General features: G+C 40.5%; 3 protein-coding genes and 1 long non-coding RNA gene across 4 annotated transcripts; 2 read left to right on the plus strand and 2 right to left on the minus strand.

The window, feature by feature from the left end:
* The first annotated feature begins 7,821 nt into the window (after positions 1-7,821).
* LOC133005349 (uncharacterized) lies at positions 7,822-8,209 on the plus strand. The gene is made up of 2 exons (XR_009678366.1): positions 7,822-7,880; positions 7,969-8,209. It is a non-coding gene; the product is annotated as an uncharacterized LOC133005349 (long non-coding RNA).
* A 96-nt stretch (positions 8,210-8,305) lies between these two features.
* Positions 8,306-9,748, minus strand: LOC133004537 (putative nuclease HARBI1). Its single transcript, XM_061074037.1, has 4 exons — positions 9,120-9,748; positions 8,926-9,038; positions 8,734-8,845; positions 8,306-8,625 (listed from the first exon to the last, which is right to left on the minus strand). Exons 1-4 carry the CDS (start codon positions 9,550-9,552, stop codon positions 8,306-8,308), a joined length of 978 nt encoding a protein of 325 aa, XP_060930020.1. The 5' UTR covers positions 9,553-9,748.
* On the plus strand, positions 9,654-11,268 carry LOC133004638 (transcription factor 7-like 1-B). Its single transcript, XM_061074148.1, has 5 exons — positions 9,654-9,664; positions 9,915-9,983; positions 10,131-10,281; positions 10,462-10,569; positions 10,692-11,268. The coding sequence occupies exons 1-5, from the start codon at positions 9,654-9,656 to the stop codon at positions 10,740-10,742; spliced, it is 390 nt and encodes a 129-aa protein (XP_060930131.1). The 3' UTR covers positions 10,743-11,268.
* A 1,016-nt stretch (positions 11,269-12,284) lies between these two features.
* Positions 12,285-13,856, minus strand: LOC133009357 (phosducin-like protein). The gene is made up of 3 exons (XM_061076842.1): positions 13,682-13,856; positions 13,197-13,378; positions 12,285-12,996 (listed from the first exon to the last, which is right to left on the minus strand). Exons 1-3 carry the CDS (start codon positions 13,854-13,856, stop codon positions 12,442-12,444), a joined length of 912 nt encoding a protein of 303 aa, XP_060932825.1. The 3' UTR covers positions 12,285-12,441.
* Between the last annotated feature and the right edge of the window lie 4,842 nt (positions 13,857-18,698).

The raw sequence follows: 18,698 nt of genomic DNA on the forward strand, positions 1-18,698 counted from the left end.
GATGGAATGCCTTCCTGTCTGATTTAAACTATAAATGTAGGATGTTTCCGAAGTAAACCTCACAACCCACCAAACTTTTTAAGTTCTCTTTTCTTCCCGCCAACGATTCACTGTCAGATTAACCAACCTCTTTAGCACACGTGCACATTCTATCAATGTCCTATGACTGTATGTATATTTCTGTCTCGTGGAAAAATACAGGTAACGTTTTGTAAAATGTGTTTTGAATGTTTGTCTTTCAGAGGCGTCCTTTACCAGGTACATCAGTGCTTTATGTCAGTGTGGCTTTTCATTGGCTTTGCTCAGACTCACTGTTGGTGTTTAGCTTTGTAGGCGGTTGAGGCCTGAAGCTTGGCTGTGTGAGGTTCAGCCTCCATTTTATCTGTGTATGTATTTTTGGCTTCATCTCTGCTCTGACATACATGACAGATGAAGAGTGTCGTTGTCTCAGGTCTTGTGAGCGAAATAGGAACTGATCTGAGCTGTAGTTGTGTTGCACATGACAGCACGGTGTGAGCCTTCAGCAGTGATGTGAATGCTGTGTTAGCAACTGATCTCCAGAGCTCTACTGATCCAGACATGCTGGATTACCACCTGTTGCTTCTTTAACTCACTGCTTTGGCTCTGGAAGTTTGTTTTAAAGGATGAGGCAATTGCTTTAATAACTAGATGTTGATAACGACTAGAAAAGCCTAATTAAATCAAAGCTGGTACAAAACTACAGGTTTCTGAAGTCTGGCATTAAATACACAAATTCATATAGTTCACATGTGTCAAACTCAAGGCCCGCGGGCCACATTTGGCCCGCGCTGGTGGGAGACGCAGATGCTGCAGGAAAACTTGTTTTTCTCTTGCTACTACAGGATATTTGATTTTTCTTTGAAGTCAATTATTTTTGGCTGTTGTTTGCCTGTAGAAAATGTTTTCGCTGGAAATTACTCTGGAAATACTGCAGATAGAGCCAGAAAGCAATTAATGAAACTGATTTTATTACTTTTATATTTATTTATGTATTATTTGTATTTCATTTTTTTCATAATTAATGTTGTTTTATCGGCATACTCTATAGGCCTTGTTAGTTCCAGGTTCAATATGTGCACTAAGGTTCTTTCAATAAGTTTTCAATAAACGTTGAACCCATGTGGCCCTCGACTTGAAGCAATTTTTTGATTTCGGCCCACTGCGTATTTGAGTTTGACACCCCTGATATAGTTAAACGGAGCCCGACCAATTTAGTCTTTTAAAAAGATATTAGTATCTCTGTTTATGTTTGTCAATATGCGCCGTTATTTTATTTTAAGCACAGAATAAACGATGGAGTAAAGATGTGCATTTATGTACTGAACAGTAATAATGAAATATAAACCAAATATGTTTCTTTATCATATCATTACCAATCCCTAATATTGGTTTTGGCATCGGCCCCCAAAAATCCATATTGTTTGGGCTCTTTTGTTAATGAAACTACTTAAGTTTAAACTTTAGCTTTTGTATATTTGTTTGTGGATAGACAGAAGAATGAAGACATGTCCAAATATAATTAAGTTATTGCTCTTTTTCGGCTTTGCCAGCTTTGACTTAATTGACCTTTTATCACCTCTCTGAACTGTGAACTCACTTGTGCGGCTTTTTAAAAATTACAATCACAGAAAACATTTCAGTTTTTGAATATTGCTTACTTATGTTTGTTTGTACACAGGGTGCAAATGAGCAAGGGAACTGCACTCATTAGGATTTCCCTGGTAAAATGAAGGTAAATCCAAAATGCAGTGAAAGAATAATGTCTGCTTTGTAATAGAAATAATGAATCTTGGTTGGGCTTTTGAGTTGAAGGTGCTTGAGGTGTCAGGTTGATTAATTTAGTCGAGTGTGTTTTTAGAAATGTCCTTTTAGCAGAAGAGTTGCGTCTGGAAACATTCAAATCTCGTGGTCTAAGACTCTTTTAAACTGAAGATCACTTAATTACATCTTTTTGTAGCTCAGAACCGATGTCTTTAAATGATCTCTGTATAACAGTCTCATGGATGCTCTGAATGAAAGAAGCCTTGTTGTGTGGACAAGTGGAGGCTTGATAGGTAGAAAATCCTGTGGATGTTCCAGCTGATCCAGTGGTCGGAGTGTATTAGCCTCGCCGATGTGTACGCTCAGCAGCACAGTTCCATCCCTTTGTTCTCTAAAATCAATATCTCTCCATCTTCCCCTCCACCAGACTCCTTGCCTGACCAAACCTATAAAGACGAGAGCGATGCAGCCACCCTGAGACAGACCCTTCCAGATTTAACGCCCGACGACCCCTCCGACGCCCCAGCGCTTCCTGCCGAAGACCTCGCCTCCGCCCCTGCCCCCCCAGACGCCACCGCAGACGCAGCCGAGGGCGAGGGAGCCGCGGACGCCGGCGACCAGGAGGGGGACGAGTCTCCCAGCAAATCACCCTCCAAAAAGAAAAAGAAGTTCCGCACTCCTTCCTTCCTAAAGAAAAACAAAAAAAAGACAGAATCCTAGATTGGGGAGCGTTTGCGCAGTCCTCAAGGCTGAGCGCTTCTCACTTCTGCTTTTTGTCCACTATGGTATCACCCTTCGAGCAAGCCACAGTTACACACAGTTACGCTTTTTGTTGTTATGATATCATTTTTGTCGCTGGCTTATTAACCTATTTTTCCTCGTTAGTGCGTGCCAATTTTGTATACAGTGTAAAAATGATTGCATAAAGGTTTTTAATCATTAGAGGCTTTAAGTTGTGAGAGATGCATTCAGTCTTCAGTCTGGCCTTTCACGCATGTCTCTTACTACAGGCCCACAGACTCGATGTGAGGTTTCAGGGTTTTATCACCCTCAGTTTTTTTTGTATTTTAAGAAAAGCAGAGAATTACTAAACTGTTGTAACCACTAGAATGTATTGGGATTGTATAAAAAATGTGTAAGTGTCTTTAAAATACACTGAAAGAGAAGCTTGTACCCTCTCATGTGACTGGAGGTTAACGCTGATGAAGAGAACTCCGAATTGCATTGTGCTAATTTAACCTCTGAAGCTGTGCATCTATTTTAATCACATGTTAGCAGGAAACTCAGTTGAGATATTTTCAGCGGATCATTTAGCCATGGAAAATGTAATCACACAGAATCCATATTAACGTCTTCATAATCCAATATTTGATCTGCATTCCAGCTGAGTCACATCAGAGGTATGTCGAATAAGTAAAAATCTTTTTTTAAAAAACGTTTCAGCACAGAAGAGGCATCATATATAGGTCTGAAGATGATGTGGATCATTTCAATAACCAACTTCATTATAAACCCACATCTGCAGTGTGAATGATCCCTGTAAGTGTAAGAGAGCGCTGTGCTTGTCGATTAATCACAGGGGTTGATGATGTATTTGCTTCTGGCTCTTAAGTCTTTAGTATGAAGGAATGTGTAAAGAAAATCTTAGTTTAGTTTTTTTTTTTTCATTTATTGCTATAAATGGTTCTTGACTTGACTTTGTTTTCAATTGACCCCCTGATTTCACTCTGTTTCTTTGAAAGGCAGAAAAAGACAGATATGCTTTGTATTGTGTGAGAATAGGTGTAACTTTGTTCTCGGGTACATCCATTTGTTTTTCTTCTTTCTTTTAAACCTCTTGCGCTTTTTCTCACAAAGTAGATTGAGCCATAACGACTTGCTGTGAGAGAGCACTGTGAACCTGCTCGTTCATAAACCACTGTCGCACAGTGATCACAGTCCATCACAGACGTAGATACAGATGCGGGGGAGCATATAAATGACAATGTCGCCGTTCACGAAGCTGCATGATTAATCCTACTTCAGAACTGGACTTTCCTGTGTGCAGCTCGACTCTGAGCAAACCGACTTTGTCACTAATTACTTGTGTGTTTCCAGTTGCAGTAAACGCACACTGGAGAAAGCAGTTCACATTTTTATTTTCTCACGTGTGTAATCATTAGTGTGACTGCAGTTGAGTTGTGCTTGAGGTTACAGGGCATAAATACCAAGGCCACCTCCGTGCATTGCTTCCTAACCCTGTTTATTCATCCTGTGTAAGCGAATGGTTAGTCATCAGTCAGTCTAACTCATGGTGAAGTGAAAGAAAACACTAACAGGAAACTTCACCTACTCTGAGGTGATTACAGACCTCAGTGTTTGTTCACTGCAGGTGTTTTACCTACAGAGTTACATATAAGCTTAGAGCTCCGCAAGGACTGCATGTGTAGAGTGTTTAGAGCGTGAACTGTCCTGACTAATGACTCCTTTTAATTGATTTCTATTTAATTTTAGCTTTCGTGTGCTGATGATTATAGTAAAGTCCTTTTATTCATAGTTTTCATCTGAGTAAACCACACGTTTATTTTATTTTACCCCTCAGATATGCTGATTTGTGTTCTGTCGGAGCTACTTCCAATTTAAATGTCTCAGCATTAAACATCTACAGAATTAAAACTTCCACTTCTCTTTTGGTTCTGTCTGTTTTACAACCATGAATAAAAAACACTTCATTATCATAGCTGTGTTGTGATTATATTGAGTTTATGTTTTGAATGTGTGAGATTAATCTTGTGAAAATATTTAATATTGTGTGTGTAACAGTTATTTGTAATATAATGTAGTATGTTTTTATATTATGTTTATTTTTTTTACAAATACATATGGAATATTTATATATATATATTTGTAAAGTGTACCTCGATCATTAATTGACTACTACTTACGACAGTAAAAGTATTGATAGGTGTTATAATACATATATAATATGTGATGCTGTTTGAAAAAAAACAGCTTGGTGTATTTTTCTGAAATACTCAAGGTGACGCAATTAGCGCGTCACCGGGACTATAAATTGGCGTTTAGCATCATTTGGGTCATATCACCTGTGGAGCTCGTGTTAACCAGTTTGTTAACATGGACACTTACAATGAGCTGGACCTGAGCAGGCTGATCTTTGGATACCTTGTCGACCCGACTCCTCCTCAGGCCAACCCGATGGACGACTGGTTTAACCCCCTGGAGGAGACCCCTGCTCAATACCTCCCCCTGGACGAGACCCCTGCTCAATACCTCCCCCTGGAGGGAACAGGCCTCACCCTGGAGCAGCTGCTGGAGGATCTCTGCGCTGACCTGGTCGCTCCAGTGATTTGCCCGCAGCAGCTGATGGAGGATCTCCTCTCTGACCTGGTCGCTCCACGGATGTACCTGCAGCAGAGCCTCCTGCAGCCCGGCCCCGTGCACTGCCAGACACAGGTAAGGTCCTAACTGCAGGCTAGAGATAGATTCACAAGAACTGGATCAACACCCGTGTCCGAAAGACACTTTAACACAGGGTGTCACGATACCAAAAATTCAGTAGTCGGTGCCAATACCAGTAAAATAACACGATTCTCGATGCCAATTTCGTTACCACGGTTAGATTATCTAAGATTCCAAAAGTGCATTATTTGATGTCCTTTACGGTAGTTTAATGTGCTTGCGCATATTCTGAGGGTTATACAGTAGTTGCGGACGCATGTGAGTGACGCGTTGTTGTGCGACACGTTATGCATTAAAGCGAGTTTAGCATTGATTTACAGGTAAAATTCTCCTGACATCCCTCGTCCTAACTGCAGGTTAGAGACAGATTCACAAGAACTGGATCAATACCCGGGTCCGAAAGAGACTTTAACACAGAAACGACAGCTCGTAGCAGCCAAACCTGTTAAGAGAGCATATTACTGTGAGTCTAGCTTCTCTTAGGGATGTTTACTTTTGAAGAAGCCTCCTGTGACCCCCCCCCCCCCCCCCCCCCCCAACATCCCCATAGCGGGCTAAAATCCCAAGGGTCGAATATGCTAATGAGATAATACGCTAGCGGGCTATTGTGATAATATGCTAACGATCGAATATGCTAATCGTCTAATATGCTAGCGGGCTATTGCGATAATATGCTAGCGGGCTAAAATCCCAACGGTCGAATATGCAAATCGTATAACATGCTAGCTGGCTAATGTGATAGTATGCTAGCGGGCTAAAATGCTAACGATCGAATATGCTTATCGTCTAATATGCTATCGGGCTAATGTGATAATGGCCTAATATGTTATCTGGGTAATATGCTAGTGGGCTTTACACAATTTCAAGATGAAAACCTATTTATGTTTCAAATATTGTTTAAAGGTTGACTATCTTTAAGTTAAATAACCTGTATTCTTTCTATGTGTCATATGTGAAGTTAAGTTTGTACTTGCTATGCAATGCCCGAGTTGAACCTGAGTAATTATTAAAAGTGTTTTTGTATATATTTTACTTACTTATCTCACGACATGCTTGTCTGCAAACAAATGCCAGTGACCAAAAGGAACGCCTTGTGTTTGTGTTTTAACTGAGGGGAGTCACATTGACAATGTCAAGATGAAATGATTATAATACAAGGGTCTGGTATAAATATGTGCAAGTTGTGTTTTTGACTGATGACACAGAGGATGCAGTTTGTCTGACCTCCTGTTTTTGTGTTTTCACGTATAGCAAACAGAGACTCAAACCAAACACCTGGGGCCCGTTTCACAAAGCAGGTTCAACAAACTCTGAGTTAAAACCTTAACTCTGGGTTGAGCAACTCTGAGCTGTCAAACTCTAAGTTTTCGGTTTCAGAACAGGTGATAACACTTAGTTCAATCAACTCAGAGTCAAGGTAACCCTGAGTGAAGCTTGTGCATGAGGATATAAAAAGCCTTCATCAATGGAACACAGATAACATGATTCACCATGGCAACAAGTGGTGACAAAAAAGAAATGTTTTGTCTTGAATGTTCCACTTATTCAACAATTATATTCCATATGTGTGTCTGTGAGCACAGGTGCAACCCAACAGGCACCAAACGGACTTGGCAGCAGCTAAAGATGAAATATAAAAATGTAGTTCAAACAGGTAAGGTATAATAAAGTACAAGCAATTGTGATGTTGTTTAGCCTGCCCTCATTAAACAGCATTTAGTGGCTACATTCAACATGTGATGGATATATTTAAGTAATTAGGGAAATCTGCAAAAAAAAGAGAAATCCCAACACTGCCAGTATTTAATATTGTCTCTATGAAAGCAACACCTAAATGCCTTTTATACATACAAGTCTCCAAAGTTGTGTTTTCTGTATGTATTTAAATTTGACCTCCATTATAGCCAACAGAAAAAAGGCTGAGGCCCGCAAAACAGGTGGCGGTCCACCACCACCACCTCTCACAGAGGCTGAAAAGATGGCCCTCAGTCAGAACAGTGGACGACCCATTGCTGAGGGCATCTCTGGGGGGAGTTCATCGGACCCACCCACGCCACAGGTCACAGGGGCCTACATAAGAGGTAAGTTATTCAAATGAATGGCATGTACGTTAATCCTTTTTCTAGTGTTCGCTCAGTAATGGCCACCCATTCATCTTAGACACAACTTAGTTGGCACACTGATTTTTCTTGTAGCAGTAAGCTACAGTTCTTTGCAATTGGCTGCTTTTGCTTTCAGATATCAATCTATTTTAAGGTGACTCAGAGTTTGAAAAATTGTGTTTAAATTAGGTGGGGCACTTTTCTGGGTAATCATCAACTGTCTAATCTTCATTTTCTACCAGTTACTGATGGTGTAATCTGTCTCGTTGAGCCTTCTGCCATAACAGACCTCCATGCTGTTGTAAGTACTCTTAATATTCCACAGATTTTTCATAATTGGTAGAATATAACACACACATTCTGTTTCATTACAGGAGGATGAGGAAGAAACCTTATCAGCTGCCACAGAGAGGGAAGATGCAGAGAGGCCCTGTTGTTCCACAATACAACTTGCAACTTCTTTCTCTCTAACAGAGCCATGCTGGAAATTACAATGGGGAAGAAGGTCCATCAACCTCCACAGCACAGCTTACCTCAGTAAGATGTTGTTCAGCATTGACCCACAACTTACAATGACACTAAATAGACATGGCACTGAAATTCAATGTCATTTATGTTCCTATAGCTCCCTGTGAAACAACTTTACAAGGTATATTTAGAATCTCAAATAAACAAATCACACCTAGAAATGGAGCACATAAGGCTGCAGATCACCAAAACAGAAAAGGAAATACAACTGCTGGACCATCAGTTAAAGGTGGGTGACGTGCCCACAGGTGGATGTTTTTTAATTGTTTCAACAACAAAGGATTAACAACTGTACAAAATTTGTCCTTCTAGGAAATAAAGAAGACCTCATAAAATGAGATGCATATTGTCGTTCTTGAACATTGGGGAGGTGATGGGTCAGTTAGAAATGATTGACACATATCATGTCTCTAACAGCTCTTCCATCTCGTGTATCAGCAGGGGGGGGTATGATTAATACCTGGATCACAGGGGGAAAGAGTAGGACATTGTTCTCCTCTAATAGTGGCAATGTTGTGGAGAACCACACATGCCACTATAATGTCACAAGCTCTCTCTGGGGTGACCCTGAGCCTACGAAGGCACTGGAACCGGGCCTTGAGTATCCCGATGGTCATCTCCACTCTGGCTCGTGTCCTGCAGTGAGCCAAGTTGTAGTGTCGCTGTGGGCCAGGCTCAGGGTCAGGGTAAGGGGTCAGCAGATAGCGCTGGCAGGGGTACCCTCTGTCTCCGAGTAGGTAACCATCGAACTCTACTATGATAATACAAGATACAGTTTGTTTCAGTTGCAATAGGAGGAAACAAAATATTTGATCATAGGATATAACTATATACTGTATATAAATTATATATATAAACTCACCACCGGCAAATCTGGCACTCAGTGTCGACTCACGAAACATTCGTGAGTCATGCACAGACCCAGGCCACTTCGCTTCCACATTGTTAATCATGTGGGCTCCATCACATATGATCTTCACAGTGGAGAACAGTAATTAGCTGTATGGTGTAGTGTATTTAATTTGGAATGTTAAAGGCTACTATTTAGGCCTACCTGCACATTAATGCTGTGGACAGATTTCCTATTCACATAATCTCCTTCATTTATTGAAGGAGCGATGATAGGAATGTGAGTGCCATCTATGCAGCCAATCACACCTGGAAACCCTAAAATATATCAAATTGACTGATTAGTGCTTCAAGTCTCAAAGCTTTATGACATAAATGAATTACTGCTTAGACTGATACCTGCAATTCTGTGGAACTCTTCTTTGAGAAGTCTGGTGGGTCTGTGACTTGGGAACACTACAAACGTGCATAGTAGCCGTTTCAGTGCAAGTGTCACATTTCGGACAGCCCGACAGACAGTTGCCTTGGACACATGCTCTGCATCACCGACGTTATACAAAAAACTGCCGTTGGCAAAAAAACGAAGTGCAATACAAAGAATTTGCTCGGAACTGAGAGCATGTCCACGATGCGTCATGTGAGCGATGTGAGGGCTGAGAATATCGTTTATATAAATTATAGATGATGCAGAGAAACGGAAACGCTCAAACAGATACTCATCAGGGAATGATAAAACATCCAATCGGGGTCTAATAATCCTCTCCCGGTGGAGATGTCTGCGGAGTATCTGTGCCTCGACATCAACTGGCTCTTCAATAAAAGGACACGCCATGTCTGCCACTGCCTTCAGTCTGCAGGCTTCAACTTAAGAGCAGGAGAAACTCGGGGTTAGTTGAAGAAAACCTGCCAGCGAGCAGGTTAGGTTCACGGAGTATGTTGCCAGGGTAACTGACTCAGAGTAAAGCTGAACTGGCTTTGTGAAACTGAAAAACCAGAGTTTCCCTCATCTCAGGGTTAACTAACTCAGAGTTTTCACTAAACCTGCTTTGTGAAGGTGAGGCTGAGACCTGTTGGAGTATTGTAAGTACAGGCACACACACACATTCACACACATAGACACACCTACAAGGCTCTGTTTTTATCTTCAACCCTACTTTTATCTGTCATCTAATGTGTCTGATTGTGTTTCTGTAGCGATCAAAAGGTGATTTACGGGGCTCCAGGAGACAGAGTTCCTCCTCCAGTGAACGCCCGCATTACAGAGTAAGTCTGGTTCCCAGTCGTCTTATATTTCATTTATTTATATTGACTTGTGCACCAAGGTCCCAGCTAACATGTTAGTTTCTTTCCTCAAACTTTTACACAGTGGTAATTCATGCTCTCTGTCTGTTTTGTTCTGTTTCCCCACAGAAAGAGAAAGCGGGTGATAGAAGAGGAAGAGGAGTATGTGAAGAAGCCGCCCAATGCCTTCATGCTGTTTAGGCAGGAGCAGAGGCCCAAAGTTTTGGCCGACCTCAAAAACTCCGGTTGTGCGGCTGTTAACACCATCATTGGACAGATGGTAAGTGTCTTTGAGACTCTGTGTAACACAAACTTCACCTCACCGAGCAGCGTCTAAGACAACACTTCTTAAACCTCTGGATCTGTTCATATTGTGTTTGTGCACTTGTCAGCCTGCAGTTGCGTGTGGTTGTGTGTTGCTTTGTGCACTAGTGTTAACTGACATGTTGTGTGTCCACAGTGGAAGGCACTCTCTCAAACGCAGCAGCAGACATATTATGCAGAATCTGACAAGCTGAGAGAGACCCACAGCCAGCTCTACCCTGGCTGGTCGTCAAGGGACAATTATGTAAGTTCACTGCTCCCATACAACTCATACATGTTCATGTTGTTACTCTACATGATGCAACACTGATGTTTTATCAGCTGATGTCAGATAGAATGTTTAAAGTATTTATTTTTTGTTTACAGGGAAAAAAGAGGAAGAGGAGCCCGAGGAGGTCCCGGGCTGTGAGGCCATGAGGGGCAGCCTGATGTGTCTGGCTCAGGAATACCCACTGGTGAAGTTCTGCAGCGTCCGCAGCTCGGCCATCAGCACCAGCGCACTGTTCAGAGACAGCGCTCTGCCCGCTCTGCTTGTATACAAAGGAGGAGACCTGATCGGCAACTTTGTGCGGCTCACAGACCAGCTCGGGGAAGATTTCTTTGCTGTGGACGTGGAGGCCCTGTTGCAGGAGTACGGCCTACTGCCTGACAAGCCCCAGGTGGTCGCCAAGACGGTTCGCAATGGAGCCATCATACAGACCATTGGGAGTGATGAGGACTCTGACCTTGATATAGACTAGAGCCACGCTATCTTAAATATGTTGTATGCTTGACATAGCATAAAGGTTATTATGAACAAACAAAGCGGAGACTTTGAGAACAAGGTCGTAATATTAAGAGAGTAAAATTGTAACTTAATGAGAATATATATATATATATATATGTTGAGAAAAAGTGTATATTTTTTTAGGAATCAATAAGCAAAGAGAATCAATGCTTTAAAAATGTAGATATTGGTTTGAACTGATCTGTGAATACAATAAATGGCAAACTCAGGCAGTTCAGTGTGTTACTTTTTTTGTTCACTCATATGTTGTTGAATTAACTGACCACTCATTGTGGATATAATTGTTTGGCCACATGGGGGCAGCAGGAGAAGCTATGACAATAATCTCAAATCATGAAGTTTGTATAGTGGATGTGCAAGAGAACAGTAAATTATGGATATTTACGCAGACACAGATGCTGAAAATTGATAGTTGTGTTGAAACACCATCAGGAAGAAATGGTGCTCTGACCTTTCACATGACACATTGATTGCAGTTGCTTTAGTTTTATTATTCAAGCATTATTTCACAACTCTGATAATGAAGATGCAACAGTCACTGAGTCCAAAGACTTTACACTTTATTATTCTTAGTATTTGAAATGTTACAGCACATATAAAAGTTATAAAATGAACTTAAAGTCAGAGGATTGTTGAATGTTTCATATTCGACAGAGTGACACAGATGATACAAAGTGGATGCACGTGGATCAAAAACAGGGAAGTGTGTTTTAAAGGTACAGTGTGAAAGAATTTAGGGGGATCTAAGAATAAATTATAAGGTTTTTTCTTGTGCAAGATCACTTGAAACTAAGAATATGTCCACATAAAGAGAGAGTCCTCTTGTGTTGTACCACCACATTCTACAGTAACCCAGAGAGGACAAGTCAAACACTGGCGTTTTGAAGGGGGGATTAGAGGTGTACTCAGGTGGTTGCAATCTGGAACCCCTCCACTAGTGGCCACTAGATCCTACACACAGGTTCCTTAACACAACAAATAAACAGTTGACAGCCAGAGCTCAAATAAAATATTTAACCTACATATGCAGCATTCACACCGTGCTTAACAACAGGTCCTTGATAATAATAATGGCTATTGTTACTATCATTAAATATAAATCATATTTACCATGGAATGATTAACGCCCACCTGACCATGATTTCTGTGCATTTAATCTTCACTTTGCTTCAGTGTTTCTAGGATGTTGCTGTGTGAAGAGTAAATGACAAATCTGGCTCAGTCCCTTATCACATGGGGTTTGCATAAATATGTATGAATGACGTATTGTCCATGCAGACTGCAGGTACACTATTCCCAAGCATACAACATATTTAAGATAGCGTGGCTCTAGTCTATATCAAGGTCAGAGTCCTCATCACTCCCAATGGTCTGTATGATGGCTCCATTGCGAACCGTCTTGGCGACCACCTGGGCCTTGTCAGGCAGCAGGCCGTACTCCTGCAACAGGGCCTCCACGTCCACAGCAAAGAAATCTTCCCCGAGCTGGTCTGTGAGCCGCACAAAGTTGCCGATCAGGTCTCCTCCTTTGTATACAAGCAGAGCGGGCAGAGCGCTGTCTCTGAACAGTGCGCTGGTGCTGATGGCCGAGCTGCGGACGCTGCAGAACTTCACCAGTGGGTATTCCTGAGCCAGACACATCAGGCTGCCCCTCATGGCCTCACAGCCCGGGACCTCCGGCTCGTAGATGTGGATCATGACCAGCGTGCTTTTATCCTCTTCGTCTAAAGCTTCCAGGAAGTCCTCGCCGCAGACGAGCTCCTGGACCTGCTCGAAGCGGCAGAGCTGGCGCCGCATCTCTTCAATGCGCTGCATACGGTAATGCTGGAGGAAATCTTCATCATCCTCGCCTTCCTGGAGCATATTGTACGCCTGCATTGTCATCTGTATAGAAGAAAAACAGTAGCTATTAGTGATTAGTTCAAGTAATTGTTTCACATTTCATTAGAAGTTCTTGTTCGCAAGAGTTTAACAGAGACATCTGGGACAATGCAACCAGTCTGGTTCGGTCCAAAAGTAACAACTTGACACTATCAACAAGCATTTCTTTTTACATGTTTCTATCTCTTCCCCATCCTACTTACTTTGCCTTTAATTTTTTCCTGCAGCTCTTTCTGTTTGTCGCTGTCCTTTTCCATGTCAAGGTCAGAGCGGCAGGTCATCGACAGTTTCTTGATCAGTCTCTCCATCTCCTTCTTCTGCTCTTGTTTCTGCTCCACCTCCAGCTGCTTGTATTTCCTCCAGTCATTGATCACGCCCTTCGGTCCTGAGAAGGAAGAGCCGGTGTCACTGTCATCATACTAACTACTGTAAACATGAACCATATTCTAAATAAATATGATTTCCATATAAATGCATGATCAGAATTGATGATAGCATTAGTATAGATTTTGTTGACATTTCAGATATTATATGAAGCATAGTATTTTTTGTCTGTTTTAAATCACTGTAACCTGCATATATTTATTGGACAAAACCTTAAAAAAAATTCTAAATACTAAAGGGCACTTAACTAACAACAAAATTATCATTAGTTTCAGTTCTGGTCTGTATTTGTAATAGCTGATACCTGTGTTAACAGCACTTCCATCAGCGCTGTAGTCGATCTCTGGCTCAGCCACGTTAGCGTCCCTGATGGTCTTCTTCGACCCTTCCTCTTCCTCGTTGTCACTGCCCTCATCCTCACTGCTGCTGTAGTAGTACTGCAGCTTCTCTCCCAGGATCTTATCGTCCAGAGTCGTCATGGCAGCAGCTCACCTGAGTAAAAGAGTTAACTTAAGTGTGTAACAGGACAGTGATACAAGTCTCTGAAACAATTGTGACTGCTTTCATATAAAATAGTATTATTAAGTTAATGTTTATTCTAATTATCAACATGACTGAAAGCTAATCCCTCCATCTTTGAACTACCTGCAAGGGAAAGCGTGAGTACTAAGCAAAAATAATAATGTGAACTAATCTCAGGCATTTTCCCCTGGAAACAAAGCAAACTCAGAATTCTTATGTAATCAGACTATTCTAAAATAGATTAAGTAGTTGATGGAAAAAAAGAGAATGATTGGCAACTGCTCAGCTCGTCAAGGGACAATTATGTAAGTTCACTGCTCCCATACAACTCATACATATTCACATTGTTACTATACATGATGTTACACTGAGCTTTTATCAGCTGACGTCAGATAGAATGTTTAAAGTATTTATTTTTTGTTTACAGGGAAAAAAGAGGAAGAGGAGCCCGAGGAGATCGTCTAAGACTGTCAGTGGGGTCTCTGCAGGAAGTGGCCGTCCTCCCCGCTTTGCTCCTTCATGGAGAACTTCATGATAAGGAGCAGTTTGAGCCTCCTCCCCTCACAGCACATCTGCAGCTGTGCTCCTCTCCACTGACTCTTGCTGTTTTTTTATTAGATTTTACTATTTTTATACAATCTTACCTTGTGACTGTATGAATCTCAGTCAATCTGTTGTTTATATTTTACAAAGTATCTTTTTAATAATGTTAACCTCAAAGATTGTACGTATCATGTTTTTTATCAAAATTGGTGTTGTCCTACTAATTATGATTGTAAAGCACTTTGGCTCAACTCATGTTGTTTTTAATATCTGCACGTATAAATAATAAAATTAAATGATTCCTCTAATCACGTCCTGGTCTGAGTTTTGATCGAAACCTATTGTAACAAGTTTGATTTGAAATACTTGATAGCATTCAGTTTAGTTTTACACAATCATGTATGAGTCTTTGTGAGAGTTACACTCATGCGGAGTCCTCCAAGCTTGGTTTTATATCAGAGCTTCATCCTATGGCTGAGAAAATCATAGTTCCATTGTAACTCCATGGACTGAGTTCAGTAGAGATTAAGTCCCTCTGACTGACACATTATTATTATAAATAATAAGAATAAGAAGTAGAGAAATTGAGAAAAGTACAGACATTATTAGATTACTGCTGAGTCATCTGCATGTGACTGCTTTTTTTATCCATATACAAATATAACAACAATAATATTGATGATTAAATAATACTAATTTCACCCCAACACACAGACACTAAACAATGTAACTAAAAACCTTATGTTACTTATGGTACAAGTAGGGTTGCAAAATTCCGGGAATATTCAAAGTTAGAAACTTTCCATGGGAATTAACGGAAATTAACGGGAATATACGGGAATTAACGGGAATAAACGGGAATATACGGGAATTAACAGGGATAAACTGGAAATGTTGTGGGTAATTTATACTAACTGTATTTACCTTGTCATATACAGACATAAATATAAATATTTTGTTTTGTCATAGGCTGATTTGAGCCCTGTGGAAACTTTGGGCACTTGACTATATGCTTCTGCATCGTTGTGTCATTCTTAACATAGGTCTTTGCACAGTATTTGCAAATGTACACAGCCTTTCCTTTTACATTGGATGGGGTGAAATGTCTCGACACATGAGATAGTGCACGGGCATTGTTCTGTAGAATAAGATGAGAAAAAAGCTTGTAAAAAAACGCTAATGCAATGCCAGAGATATACATAGTTAGCCAAACAACTGGAATCGTCTGTAAACATTTCTCTGGTCAGTTTGCTTCTTCTGTTTCTTTCATTGAAGGGCCATCACTAAGGGTGAGTATTGTGCAAGTTCTGTGTCAATGCAGCACCATCTAGTGGCGAATATCAAACATTTCACTTTAATGTGTATTGAAATCCTACAATTGTGCCCATCTGCGCAGTACGTGTTGTAGTGACTCAAAGAACACATCTGTGTTGCAACATATGAGACCATGAAGGTAAAATAACCCTTGAAAGACAGAGTGAGTATGACACTAGTGGGGAGAGATTTTATCTCCCAAAATACTAATTAACCAAGCCCACACGTGGGTGGTTGAAATATGATTTCTAAGGTTTGGATTTTTAAGGTTGCGCACAGTATAGAATCTAATGTTCAGTATTTGTGTTCCTTCTTTGATGTCATCAAAGAAGCCTTCTTCATTTAGGAGAGCTGGATTAAAGACACACAAGAGAAGGCTCCTTTGATGACATTGATAAAGGAAGAATAGCTATAAAGGAATATAGCAAATCAAAAAACAGCAGATACTAACACACATATTTGCAACACAGGCCGAAGACTAAAATTATCCTGTAAGAAAGGTAAATACTGGTTAATAAAGAAAAAAGGAACTGGGCAGGTGACATGGTGGAATAAAGAGAAGCTGTTTTTATTCGTTGATATTTTTGATGAAATGGTTACATTACACTTTGCTGATATCAACCTTTCATTTTCTTTTTCACAGTTACAAAGCCAAAGAGATAAAGGATGGATCCAGTGCAGCCTTCTTCACTTGAAACCCCATTTAATAACAGAGATAACACACGTCCTTCTGACAGCTCTGTCTCAAAAGAACAGGAAATAAAGGAGAGGACATTTTGTTTCGATGAAGAGTTTGAAGCATTCGATCCTGAGGAGTTTGCTAAATGGGGGGTGTATGAAGCCTATTCTTTCCTGCCAGGTGTTTATCCACCGCTAGACAACCTCCAGGCCTCCTCACCAGGTACCAGTGTCCAGCCAGTGCTCATTTTGATCCCTGTTGTTTTATGTCTCTTCTCACAGAAAAACTGCAGAAAAATCACCAACGACAAACAGACAACGCAAACAATTCAACAGCAATGTCCTTGGTTTCTTATATTCAAGATGAAATGGCCAAATTACACTTTGCTGATATCCACCTTTTGTTTTCCTTATTAGTTGCAAAGCCAAAGATATCGAGGAAGGATCCAGTTATAGAGTGTTATTCACCAATGTCTCAGGAGAAGAGCATGGATGAAGTCTCCACTGCTGCCAAAAGCTCTGTTCCAAGAGTCGGGGGTTTAGAGGAGTGGATCGCTATAAAGGCTTCAGAGTATGAAAAACAGGAAATGCGCTCTGTTGAAGAAGAAGAGGGAGAAGATGAGTGGATCGATATGATGTCTGAAGACTATGAACAACAGGAGATCCATTTTGCTGAATAAGAAGAAGAGGGATTAAATACGTGGATCGATATGATCGCTGCAAAGTATGACAAACAGAAGAACAACTCTGTCCCAGAAGACAATCTCATCTTGTGAATGAGTGTGTGTTTGAATCTTGGCGCTTCAAACCGTCCTGTAGCATAGTTAACGTGACTGGTGTAACCGTTGGTTACACTACAATGACTGTTTATGTGGACCAGGATAGGAGATTCTAGGTCAGTAGGAGCCCTGGACTTGAGAATCAGTGATGAGAATTACACAACAGGATTTCTTTAAATGAACTTGTATTTAAACACAAGCTGCAGTTCAAGTTTGTTTGACAGTAGAATTAAGCAACAATTTCCCCTAAAATATAAACAGAAATAAATAAAATAAAATAAAGTGTTCACAAATAACTCACTTCAAAGTCCGTAAGTCCAGTCTTGAAAGTCAAACTTCTGGATTGTTCGTTGGGGCCTAATCCGTCTTTGTACAGGATCTCTCCTACCACACCGTGGAGTGAAGAACATGGAAGTCAACATTTTCTCTCAAGATCTTTAGGTTGGTTCTTCGATGTCCTCTCTTGCACCAGAGAATTCGTTTTTTCACCACTGCTAACTTTGCCAATTCAGAATTTGAAAACACATACAATACGAAATATGATGCATTGTTATAAAGTCAATAAAATAAGTAGTATATGATTACAACATTAAAAAAAGGTAATTTTCCCCTGCTACTTAGTCTATAGGGTTTTTATATTATGTTTTATTTACATTGTATATATTGGTTTATTTTTGTCGTGCACTGATTGCTGGTTGTACATCAAATTGCCCTTGAAGGATGATAAAGATTTTCTTTTATGGACAACTTTAGTTAATCACAAGCTGCACAAACCAAGCAAGAGCAGCAGAGGAACCCAGCAGCCAGCAGGGGGCAGCCTCAGGACATCACATGGAAACAAGAAGCAGCAGACTGCTTGGAAATTAAGCAGCAAAGATCCAGGGATTTGTTGTTGTTGTAGATTCGTGCAGTAGTGAGGCCTCACCTGGTCTGTGCATGAAGTGGAAGTCAACTTGAGAAGCTAAATTAACGAGAACATCCAGAGGGGGACAGAGAGCCAGCTCACCTTCAAAGTAAAAGTTCAGGAGGCCGGATGTTGATTTGATTAATGAGTAATGAGTGACCCTTACTCCTTGTGCTAGTTGATGGCAACAATATGTAATTTATTTGATCACCGAATATAAACTAGAAGGTTTTGCATGAATTTTCAGAATTATATTAAATTAAATGTGTCCCACACTGTGATTCTTGTAGGCCGCAGAAGCCAAGGCTGGAAACTACTGAGTTATTCTCTAACAATAGGTTTTTAAAGCATGTTAAATCATCCAGTATCTAAAATCCATATATATAGATAAAAGTTATTTTTAAGTAAGGCTGTCAAATATATGTACTTAAGTAGAAATTACATATGCTCTCTGCTACAGTATTCCCAGCCAATTACATTCCAGTCGTCCATCAAATAGCTTCAAAGTGTAGATTAATTCAGGACAACTATGTGTAATCAATACATATACATCCACACAGGTGCCTGTAAAGTATAAGTGA

The sequence above is a fragment of the Limanda limanda genome, chromosome 1, assembly GCF_963576545.1.
Source record: "Limanda limanda chromosome 1, fLimLim1.1, whole genome shotgun sequence".
Classification (NCBI taxonomy): domain Eukaryota; kingdom Metazoa; phylum Chordata; class Actinopteri; order Pleuronectiformes; family Pleuronectidae; genus Limanda; species Limanda limanda.

Bases quoted from the DNA above. Each gene is read 5' to 3' on its own strand.
- LOC133004537 (XM_061074037.1), bottom strand. From the start codon at position 9,552: ATGGCGTGTCCTTTTATTGAAGAGCCAGTTGATGTCGAGGCACAGATA. The intron at 9,039-9,119 runs GTATCAGTCTAA...GATATATTTTAG, and splicing joins AGAGTTCCACAGAATTGCAG to GGTTTCCAGGTGTGATTGGC. The intron at 8,626-8,733 runs GTGAGTTTATAT...GTATTATCATAG, and splicing joins GAGTGCCAGATTTGCCGGTG to TAGAGTTCGATGGTTACCTA.
- LOC133004638 (XM_061074148.1), top strand. The intron at 9,984-10,130 runs GTAAGTCTGGTT...GTTTCCCCACAG, and splicing joins GTGAACGCCCGCATTACAGA to AAAGAGAAAGCGGGTGATAG. The intron at 10,282-10,461 runs GTAAGTGTCTTT...GTGTGTCCACAG, and splicing joins ACACCATCATTGGACAGATG to TGGAAGGCACTCTCTCAAAC.
- LOC133009357 (XM_061076842.1), bottom strand. From the start codon at position 13,856: ATGACGACTCTGGACGATAAGATCCTGGGAGAGAAGCTGCAGTACTAC. The intron at 13,379-13,681 runs GTATCAGCTATT...CTTCCTTCTCAG, and splicing joins TGGAAGTGCTGTTAACACAG to GACCGAAGGGCGTGATCAAT. The intron at 12,997-13,196 runs GTAAGTAGGATG...TCTTCTATACAG, and splicing joins AGGAAAAAATTAAAGGCAAA to ATGACAATGCAGGCGTACAA.